At 36.5% G+C, this 11799-nt stretch overlaps 1 protein-coding gene across 3 annotated transcripts in view; it reads left to right on the top strand.

Annotated features, from left to right (window-relative positions):
* Positions 1-11799, top strand: part of LOC137658497 (adhesive plaque matrix protein-like) — a 1563467-nt gene that overhangs the window by 1546836 nt on the left and 4832 nt on the right. For all 3 annotated transcript variants that reach the window (XM_068393265.1, XM_068393264.1, XM_068393266.1), the window contains 3 exons: positions 10162-10869; positions 11267-11344; positions 11543-11685. In XM_068393265.1, coding sequence (XP_068249366.1) covers positions 10162-10869; positions 11267-11344; positions 11543-11685 — 929 coding nt within the window. The remainder of the gene's footprint in view (positions 1-10161; positions 10870-11266; positions 11345-11542; positions 11686-11799) is intronic.

The raw sequence follows: 11799 nt of genomic DNA, 5'->3' as shown, positions 1-11799 counted from the left end.
AATTTTTCCTTTCAAAATAAGCATTGTTGATGATTTTATGTTCAACAACTATAAATCACTTATAGATGCCACTCAGGAAAATAAGTTTACAGCGAGTGCAACATCACTAATACTTCGCTGTTAACTAATGTTCACTTAGCAGATACTACATTTCTTCTGTTTGCCCATCTAAGTTCGTTCCAAATGATCTCCTGTGTAGCTTTTTCTGATCTCCTCAGGAACATGCTTCTTGCCTTGATTGCTGAGTAATGGTTGACCAGATCTTCTTAGATCAAACAATGATAAGGTGCTCATGTAGCACTTGACTATTCTACTTCGAAATTCTAAGAGGAATTTCTTCATTCGTCTTACAATACAAGATGGGAGCATTTACAACAGTCATGTCAATAATATAAGTTAAAATGGAAAGTACCGTCTTTATCCTATACATGTTGATCATCCAGTCCATATTATCAACTTCACTCCTATTGGTGTTGTATTCAGTAATGTATATTAATTGTTCCACTGTAACTTACATTTTTCTCTGATTGCTTCACTTTTTCCCCTCTTGGGTGGGATGTGATCCTCGATAGGGTAAACAGTAGCTTCACGTTATAGTTATCTTTTCACACAGTTTCAAGGATATGATTATTTTTGTCAAACCTATAATCATAAAATCCTCTCTCTTGCTTTTTCAGTGATTCATCAGTTTGCCGAGTTGATTAATTGGTGCGGTGGTTCCGAACAGTTCCAGAGGCCAAAACATTTTTCTCTGTCAAAACATCTTCATGAGTTGAAAGCTTGTCGAATGATTATCAAAATAGAAATGTGTTGCACGGTGAAGTAACTTTTAAAACTATTCAAAACCACTGAAGCTTCTAGTCCATTTACTTCTGAGTGCTGCTCTTGTTTTTCTTCATAAAGGTCAAAGTTGAAACAGTGGTCTGTAGAAGAACGACAAATTGCCCAGTTTTTATAACCAAAGCGAATGGGCTTTCCTTTTATGAATTATTTCATGAAGTGGAAACTATAGCACTGGATATTTTTTTCATCAATACTCAGCATTTTAGAAAATATCCCAAATTTTGAAAAAGGTCAAATTCTTGAGCTCAATAATGATAAATCATGAACGATCTTGTGGGTTCGTTTCTGCGTAGGTCGAGATGTCATTGAAGTAAAGGTACCTCATTATCTCAAGGTATCTATCCTTGCAAAAACATTTTCAAACAAATCTGTCTTCTATTTCTTCATCGTCACCAAAGACTATATACTGAAGGATCGTCACACCATTACAGTTTTTTCTTGAGGAAAACTCCTATAACCAGTGTACAAAAAGAATCCTATTAGTTTCCCGCAGACACAAACATCAGAAAACAGAAAATCGTGCATTTTTTTTTTTTTCGAATGGCATGAATCATACTCTCCTTCACAATGTCATTCATGATATCTTCAGAAATAAAGCTTCAAACACTCCAACTGGATTTTTATCCTGAAATTCATTTTGTATATCACTAACTCACATTTATTTCGAGGTTTTATATCTCGTGTCCAACATAAAAATCTTGACGTTCTATTATCCAAGTAGAATCAAACTTTCTTTTCTGTCTATTTGGAGCATCAGTAGATACTGGTAGAGCTTTCTCGCCAGCTTCATCCTTTGCATGATGATGTATTCCCATATGCCCGTACTTCAGTAACCTTCTACTCAATCAAATTATCTTCATGAATATTTTCTTCATCAGAAATAACATCAACTTTATCTGGAGGTAATGCAACAGTATCAAAAGGACAAATTCCAATTAGAAATTCTTCGTGAAAGCCAGGATCATTCACCCAACAATTCAATATTTTCAAGATTTAAATCTTTTGTTTCATGCTCATCTTGGAAGGGAGAAACTAATTAAAAGAACTGCAGACACGACCACCCTTCGTGATTTACATGCTTCAACTGACATAGAATATAATCTTGGTAGAACTGAAAGTATTACTCTCTACTAACAGGGGATGCCAGCTATCATGAGAAATTATAACTAGGATGAGATAGCTTAGCATTTTGTAACAAAATAGCTGCATTTCACAAATGGCAGTAAGTAGCTAATTGGTAGTTCATTTTGATAGCCTTTAAAACGGCTATTACCTCTAAAGCACTAGTGTATATGATGATATACTTCCTATATTATGGAAGAAAAAACAAATATTCTATAAGACTATATTTGGTTTTTCCCGTCAAACATAGATGACAGTTCGAAAATGTGTATTTGAAATTGGGCGAATATTCCTTGTCCCCAGCCATCTCGAGTAAAGTAATTGCTTGAAACTTTTTACTCATTTAGGAGGCAGCTGTATAACTTTCAGTTATGTGAGTGAAAATGTCACTGTTTATTCTGTGTATTTCAATAGAATTTAAAACATCAAGACATGCAGCCATTAAATAATTTCGCTATTTCTTGTTGATTTCTCATTTGGGGATCATTGTACCTAATGGGTTAAACTGTGTCCTACGAAATATTTGATTATCAGTATACTTTAATATCTCTCTCTCTCTCTCTCTCCTCTCTTCTCTCTCCTCCTCTCTCTCTCTCTCTCTCCTTTTTATTAAATAATAACGTTTCGTCATCATCAGTTTATAGACCTATTCAGATATGCTCCCGGAAGCACAGCCCCTTTTCGTATATGTTCAAATCCAAATCTTTATTCTGGAAATAGGTCTATTCATTTCCAAAAAGCGTCCCATCCTTTCTATATATTTGCCCAAAATATCTCGCCTCTAACGACAGATTCCAGATTCAAAGAAGTGAAAAACTTCAACCCTGAAAATATTTTAGACTTTTAGGAAGGAAATATTACAATGGGGCATTTTTTTTTTTTTAGTCATTCGAGATAAAAAAGATATTATTGATAGTTTTTTCCGCGCTTCGTAGATCTTTTCATAAGTTTCTTTTTATACATATTTTTTTTGCTCCCTCCCCCCTTTGTTTGTTTCTGCCCGGGGCCCAAACAGTTCTCCTTTTTCGTTCAGCAAATAAAAATCCTTTTTTTTCTAGTCCTGAAGGGATGAATGGCCGCAGATTTTGATAGGTAAGAATTCTTCCTATAAAACGAACATTTTAGTTTTTTTTTATTTATTTAGAAACCGATTCAGCTGCGTAGTTTTGATTTCAGTTGCAGGATTTTGGAAAATGTTGGGTTGATAATGATAATGTTTATGGATTACAGCGTTCTTTTTCTGTAATAACATTGTTATTTGTAATAGGAAATGTGTGCTGTGTGATAATTGTAAATATTTTCGAAATGTCGTAAATAATAAGTAGTATTGTAAAAGTGTTGGTTTCTAATATAGTAATAATAATAATAATAATAATAATAATAATAATAATAATAATAATAATAAATAATAATAATAATAATAATAATAATAAAGATTATTATTATTATTATTATTATTATCATCATTATCATTATCATTATCATATTAGTATTATTTTTATTGTTATTGTTATTGTTATTGTTATTAAAATTATTTCAAAACTGTTCATGAAAATACTAGCAATAATTCTCATTATCCTTATCCTTTTATACCACATCCTGGGCTTCGGAAGAGAGAGAGAGAGAGAGAGAGAGAGAGACTAGTCGTTTACGTGATACAGGTGTTCCTCGACAGCTGGCTAATGGAAAATGTCTGGATACACCTGCTTGCAAACAAGTGTCGCGACAGGGAAGCAGGAAGCGGGTTTCGCCAACCCATAATTTGCTTTGAGCGCTGTCGGCGTTTTTCCCATAATGCTTTGCCAAAGCCATTACCGATCTGCTTTGACTTGCATTCGCCTTTTTTCGGGCTTTGAAAGAAAGCGAAAGTGGGGATAGGAGTCTTCATTAGCTCTCTCTCTCTCTCTCTCTCTCTCTCTCTCTCTCTCTCCTCTCAGTCTCAAGAACATATAATTGGATGTGATTTATTCCATCATTATCATAAATTGCATACACCGTGATTTAGTCTATTTAGCTATTTATTTTTCTAACTAAAATCAAAAGCAAAAAATACGAAAAGGAAATTATCATGATTCAAAATTAATTTTGATAAAAAGGTTTAATATTTTTCAAATTTTTAATAATAATTATTATTATCGTTATTATAATATTCATCATCATCATCATCATCATCATCATCATCTTCTCCTACACCTATTGACGCAAAGGGCCTCGGTTAGATTTCTCCAGTCGTCTCTGTCTTAAGCTTTTAATTCAATAGTTCTCGATTCATCATCTCCTACTTTGCGCTTTATTGTTATTATTATGTTTTTATTTTTGCTATTGTTCTTATTAATCTATTTTTCATTATCGTAAGCAATGATATGATTATTATCTTTAGTAATAGTATTACATTAATACCCTCGAGGAGAACAAATGTTTATGTAAATATATGCAAAGCACAACAAATTATTAAGGCATGAATAGTGCAAATAGCACATTTAATAGGTATAAATGTAATAGAACATTAATGAATAGAAGAAAACGAGCTAATATATAACAACCGGGTTGATATCATGAATAAAAAGCCTAATAATGAATGAAAGGGAATCGGTATAATATTAGTTATGTAAACAGCAACGTGAATATATGAACGAGCGAGTGTTAGAAGGGATAAACAGAGAGAATTAGTGATAAATCGTAGAGAGAGAGAGAGAGAGAGAGAGAGAGAGAGAGAGAGAGAGATTGGAGGGGCAGGACGGTGATCTGTGGATGCATAGCACCAGTAGGGGAATCCGTTTAAAACCAGGTGTCCTCCCCTATCTGCCATTTTTCGTTGCGTTGAGTATAACTTGATAATTACTATGCCAAGTAAGTACATGTTAAAATTATTTATATATATATATATATATATGTGTGTGTGTGTGTGTGTGTGTGTTGTGTTTGTGTGTATATATACTTATACGCACACACACATACACACACACACATATAATATATATATATATGTTTGTGTATATGTATATATATACACACACACATATATATATATATATATGCATGTGGATTTATATAACATTCATATAGCCATATATTTTGACTTATAATAACCTGTATCACTGATGACTATCCATCTAAAACGGTTTTATATAATACGAGAGATAATTACATGCCATTATTACATGAATTTCGCTGTAAAATTCAAATCGGAAATTTAAAGCAATATTGAAATACTGATTGTTCAATGAATTATGAAATGTCTTTTTCATATCTGCTTAGGTATAATCCGATCTCTTTTATCGTAAGTTTGAAATACCTTTTCCCTCTGAACCCCATCTCATTCTTATATAAGAAAAGGAGCTTTTAATACAGGGCCCGAATCTCAACAAGAGAGAGAGAGAGAGAGAGAGGAGAGAGAGAGAGAGAGAGAGAGATGCAGGCAGTGGTGCGGAAAAGTACCATTCTATATTTCATAGCAAACGAGTAGAGCAAATGGGAGTTATGATATAATTTTCGTCCGAATTTCATTATTGGAACGCTTCGGTCCCATTGCAATTCGACGAAGAAGAAAAGGAAGAACGCTCTATTCGCCTCTCTCTCTCTCTCTCTCTCTCTCTCTCCCTCTCCGGAATTGGAGAAGATATTGCCCTGCAATAATTTCGCAATCTCAATTTCATTCCCCTTCGCCATTCGACTGAATTACCGGAGCTGAATATTCATATAAAGAGAAAAACGGCGCCTAACCAGAGTTATTCAAATCTTCCATTAGGCTTCGTTAAATAATCATCGGGGAGGGAATTTTCTTCAATCTCGGTTGCCCTTTTTTTATCGTCTTCTTCTTCTTCTTCTTCTTCTTCTTCTTCTTCTTCTTCTTCTTCTTCTTCTACGTCATGAATCCGAGCCACGGATAAAGAAAGAAAATAAAAAAAAATGTCTCCTTGAAGAAAGTGGAAGGGAACATCTTAGCACGAGAACGTTAGAAAGAGGAAGAGAAGAAAGGAAAAAAGTTTTTTTTTCTATTTTTCAAAACTGAATCATTAAGAGATTCTTTTCAAAGGCCGTCAGATGCAAAGCACCTGTGTTTTATGGCTCCGGTAATGGATCTCTTCAACCAAGGCTCTCTCTCTCGACCAAAGTTAGACCTTAATGGATTTAGTCTTTCCAGAGACTTCGCATGCACGCCCACGCACTAACAAGCGAAGATATAAACCCTGTCAGACTTTGCATAATTGCTCGCGAAAGCAAAACAAACCGTAAAGAACTTCCTTTCGAAGTCTTCTCATTAGTTTTCGCGCAAGATTTAGCAGCGTTTATATTTCACGAACAAATCGCCTTTTAAGTGTACCATTGGCAGGGAAGTCTATTAGACGCTGTTAATGCAAACGTTAATGGCCGTAAATTTATTACGTTGGAAAAGTGGGTTTGTGCAAAGAGCCATTAATTTCTCTGGAGAAGGTCGCTTATTGTGATGAAGCCGTCGGATTCGTCGTAAATCTCACTTAAGTATTATAGTAATTCATATTGGCTTGTCATTAATTACTTTATATGTTTGGTTTTAAAGGTTGATGTTCAAAGTTCGTACAGTATTTTAGCATTTGTTTAGAATGTTGTTCATTATTTATATAAACTGCATCTCTTAACGTACAGTTGGACACATGAATTATTTGCACACTTCCCTCGGAGGAACCGCACCCTGTAACACCCTCACTGCGCTGTGAGTAACTAAACAGATAGTATAAGTTGTGGCAGAGGTGATTGCCGGGGCTACACACAGGAACTCTCCTTGTAGTAAGGGTGTGACAGAGTACTCTTCCGTAGAGAGAGAGGTGCCAGAAATTCCTGTGTGCAACTGTACCATGAACTAACAAGTTATTATTATTATTATTATTATTATTTGCTAAGCTATAACTGTAGTTGGAAAAGCACGATGCTATAAGCCCAGAGGCTCCAACGGGGAAAATAGTCCAGTGAGGAAAGGGAACAAGGAAAAATAAAATATTTTAAGAACAGTAACATCAAAATAAATATCTCCTATATAAACTACTGTTTCCTTGGTAGAAGTTGAGTATTAATCAAGTATGTTCAAGCTATCCACTCAACCACAGAACACATGACCTCGATAAAATAGTATTTTGAAGCGATGGAAAGACCTGATGTCGCTTCGAAACTAATTCACGATTGATATTAGAAGTAGTATCAATAGACTCATTTGAACACATTAAATACGCGAATTTCAAAGCAGAGCGAAACGTATAATTTATACATACTCGATATGGATAGTGTCGTGCATTCGCAGCGTCGAGTAATGTGATTAACGGGAACACAAAAAGAGGATATTATAAAGCGATTGAGTGTTAGGCGGCGTCAGTTATGTGCATCGAACGCCCTCGCATTAATGATGGAAGCAGCGTCGCCCTCAAAAGAATTTGTGATTCGCTGAATCGTTCAATTATCCAAATGACGCTCAGTAACTAACTATGCTAAATGTGATGCAGATAGATTCCCGATTATTTTGAATCTGAAATCAAAGTCGTGATAAGCCTTTTGTAGTTTAATTATCTGTTTTTATCAGGTAAATTTGATTATTGTCCCTATGTGAATCTTAGCGTAGGTTTATGTACAGTTGGACGCACGAATTCCTAGCACACCTACCTCTGAGGAAATGCACCCTTTCACACCCTTACTGCACAGTGGGTTCCTGTGTGAAGCCCCGTCCACCACCACTGCCATCTCCCTCTATACTATACTCAATTTTTTTTAATGAGGCGCATTTGCACTGACTCGCAGCGGTGCCCTTTTAGCTCGGAAAAGTGTCCTGCTATCTGATTGGTTAGAATTATCTTGTCCAACCAATCAGCGATCAGGAAACGTTTCCTAGCTAAAAGGGCACCCCTGCGTGTCGGTGCAAATCTGCCTCACCAAAAAGAATTAACAATAGATGTTTGGTTACTCCGTGCGCAGCAAGGGTGTGATGGGATGCACTTCCTTGGAGCGAGGTGTGCAAGGAATTCATGTGTCCATCTGTACATTTTACATTTTTTCAATATCCCGTTCTCTCGAGTAATTGAAGTTTTACCTTCATTTGATGAACATTCTTTTTCATTTTATCTAATTGTTTACTATGGATGAGAATATAAGGCTGGTGCTCCTTATACTGCTGGTCTTCCAGTAAGTAACGTTTGCTTTGGTCGGTACTTGGACGGGTGGTTGATAATGATCTCTTCTCAAAATCCTAGTTAAAAGAACCGGTAGGGTCTAATCATCATAGCCGCCCCCAACCCACTGTAAAAGGAAAAGTCATATAGTCTTGGATGGTGCCGTAGCCGCTGTACCATGGTCTTCCACTGTCTTGGGTTAGAGTTCTCTTGCTTGAGGGTACACTCACGCACACTATTCTATCTTATTTCTCTTCCTCTTTTGTTAAAGTTTAGACATTTATTTTAATGTCGTTACTCTTCTTGAAATATTCTGATTTCCTTTTTTCCTTTCTGCATTGGATTATTTTCCCTGTTGGAGCCTCTGGGCTTATAGCATCCTGCTTTTCCAACTAGGGTTGTAGCTTAGCAAGTAACAATAATAATAATAATAATAATAATAATAATAATAATAATAATAATAATAATAATGGAAAATTTAGATAAGGATATCATCTGAAAATTCATCTCTGCTTATGAAAGATCTGAGCAGCTGGGTGCCTTTCCCTCTCTCCGCCATACCCTCCAACTCCCCCTCCATACCCTCAGCCTCCCGTCATACCCTCGAAAGATGAACACCATACCCTCCAACTCCCCCTCCACACCCTCAGCGTACCCCCTCAGTCTCCCGTCATACCTTTGAAAGATAAAAAGGTTGACGGCTGACGAAAATTTACTCACATGCTTCCACGTATTCATAAAATGCATTGCATATACATTCGTACGAATTTACTTGAAGTTGTATTTTTAAGTTGATGTTTGCCGTCTTCATAAAAAAGTAGCAAACTCTTCAACTTTTACATTGTTTAAGGATACAGAAGTAAGAAGTGCAAATTAAAAAAAAAAAAAAAAAAGTGCCGGTAAACCTTGGTTTACAAAGGAACCTCACTTGAATTCTTAGATAAAGCGGCTTGCAATTAAAGAAGTTTCTGAAGGAGGCCATTGTTCTCTCTCTCTCTCTCTCTCTCTCTCTCTCTCTCTCTCTCTCTCTCTCTCTCTCTCTCCTCTCTCTCTCTCTCTCTGAAAACAAATGTACACCTCTGAGCTCTCCTTTAAAAAGGCTCTCTTTAATCATTTATTTCAAGAGTCAAACGTTTTTCTGGAGGACTGCTTGCTCACCTAAATTGGACGCCACATGTTAGCTATTTCTTATTCCAGTTTTTATCTGTGAGAGAAAAACGCTGAGACAGCTCGATGAAACAAATAGAAAAATTGAAAGATGAAAAGGGATTGTGCAGAAGCTTAAGGGTAAGAGCAATTGGAAGAAAAGAAAGTTAAAAGAATAAGAAGAAAAATAGAAGAATTGACAAAAGGGGAAAACATGCTATGTCATGTTATTGACAAGAATATATGAGTAGTTGGAAATGGATTCTTAATGACATTAAAGTGCGTTTTTCAGATGATAAAAGAACAGGAGAAAGTTACGTATGAGAGAGAGAGAGAGAGAGAGAGAGAGAGAGAGAGAGAGAGAGAGAGAGAGAGAGAGAGAGAGAGAGAGATTTTCTATAAAAAAAAGACTATGCGTCGTTGGAAAAGAATAAATCGTGATTATGACTATCATAATACTCCGCCAATAGACAGTCAAAACACATTTCATACAATGAGCGTAAAATGCGATAATAATGAAGTATAAATCAGGTTTTGGAAGAATTTTATTCCTTTTGGTAGACGAAAACAACAAATGTTTATTAGGGATGAATATTGTGTATGTAAGTCTCTCTCTCTCTCTCTCTCTCTCTCTCTCTCTCTCTCTCTCTCTCTCTCTCTCTCTCTCTCTCTCAATTAGGTGAAGGTATTGTAATTTTGGGCAGAAGTTGATGAGAATTCTTTCTCTTTCATCATCTGTAAAGTTATGATGTTGTTTTATGATATTTGATCTTAGCCAGCAAGTGCGTATTTAGAAATATTTAAATATTTTTATATAAAACTGCTGACAGCATATTTTATCACCAGATTACCCGTTAGTGCCATTTTCGAAGTTCCTATCGTAATTCATCTAATAAATTCTTTTAACTGTTTCCAGACTGCCCGTCCATCCTACTTCCCAACCTACGACTACGACGAGCCCTACCAGCTGTCCAGAGACGCTGAGGAAAAATCTGGGCATCTCCCAATTGCTCCTCACTATCCTTCTCACGGAAGGCCGCCCAAGTACCACGGGCCTGAGCCGGACTTTTACGGCAGGCCTTCGCATCACGCCCCAGCGACGTCAATCGACTTCTCCGAGCAGGATTTTAGCTACGACACTCCATTGTACAGAGATGCTTACGACCCTCCGGTGTACAGACCCAAGCCACAATATGACGAGCCTGAGTACGAACCACAATCTCCGGCCTATGCAGAGCCAGATGTAAAACGCAAGCCTTCCTACAAGGAACCAGTTCACAAGCCAAGGCCGTCCAATGAAGAACCAGCGTACAAACCAAGGCCAACCTATGAAGAACCAGCGTACAAACCAAGGCCAACCTATGAAGAACCAGCGTATAAACCAAGACCAGCCTATGATGAACCAGCATACAAACCCAAGCCAGCGTATCAAGAACCAGCGTACAAACCCAAGCCAGCTTACAGAGAGCCAGCACACAAGCCTAGGCCAGCTTATGAGGAGCCCCAGGGATATTCCAAGCCTAAAACTGCCTACCAAGATCAGTCTGACCAACACCACAAATCTTACGATTCTAAAAATACAATTCCTGGAGAGGCAGGAGTAGATTATCCTATTTATGATAAGGTAAGGAAACAGAATCTTGCCCATATCAGTTAATCGTGATTGTGTAAATTGGATCCCTTGGGATTTCACTGTTTCATTCTATTTGAATGTTATTCATCTTGGAATAATTTGGTTCAGTCTATTCTATCGTCTTAAATGCTTTAATTATTTAATACTATTGTATATGAATGTTTTGCTGGAGCTGACTTACTTAGAATGCTAATTAGCTAGTTAGAAAACAGACATTTTAACGTCCGTATTTTTATGTTATCTAGCAGTTTATAGAAATTCCAAACTATAATGATCAGTGAATCTCTACAGTTTTAGCTCTTTACTTTCGTCGTTCTTGACATAATATCATGATATATTGTGACATAAATTCAATTCCGCTAACCGGTGTACTTTCTTATTCTCTCAGATTCCAATCACAAAATTCACCTGTGATTCAGTACCCTATCGCCCAGGCATGTATGCGAATCCCGAGGCTTCATGTCAGGTGAGGATCAATGTGTGTGTAATCTGTATAGATAGACAGATTCAAATGATGACTTGATATAAATTTTGATAAAATACAATTACTCTGATCTAACAACTTATGATCAAGAACAAGAACAAACAATACACAGTTGCATTTTGTTAATGACTTTCTTCCCTGACCAGAAGAGTAATGGAAATAATATTTCTTTTTCAAAAGGTGTACCACGTATGTAATGATGACCGCTACGGATCGAGAGGTGCAGAGTTCCTTTGTACCAATGGTACGATCTTCAACCAACAGACATTCTCCTGCGACTGGTGGTACAATGTGGACTGCAGCAAAGCTACAGAGTATTATGCGTGAGTTGTAGCTCCTGCCGTTGCGTTAAATATATAATTTTAGATCTTTGATGAAGGAATCTCAGCAGCATCTGAGTAATGGCAATAATTTGTATTAATCACTTACACACATGT

Source organism: Palaemon carinicauda, chromosome 19 (assembly GCF_036898095.1).
Source record: "Palaemon carinicauda isolate YSFRI2023 chromosome 19, ASM3689809v2, whole genome shotgun sequence".
In the NCBI taxonomy this organism is placed as follows: domain Eukaryota; kingdom Metazoa; phylum Arthropoda; class Malacostraca; order Decapoda; family Palaemonidae; genus Palaemon; species Palaemon carinicauda.
The sequence above is the reverse complement of the archived record's forward strand: the minus strand, read 5'-3'. Positions and strand labels throughout refer to the sequence as shown.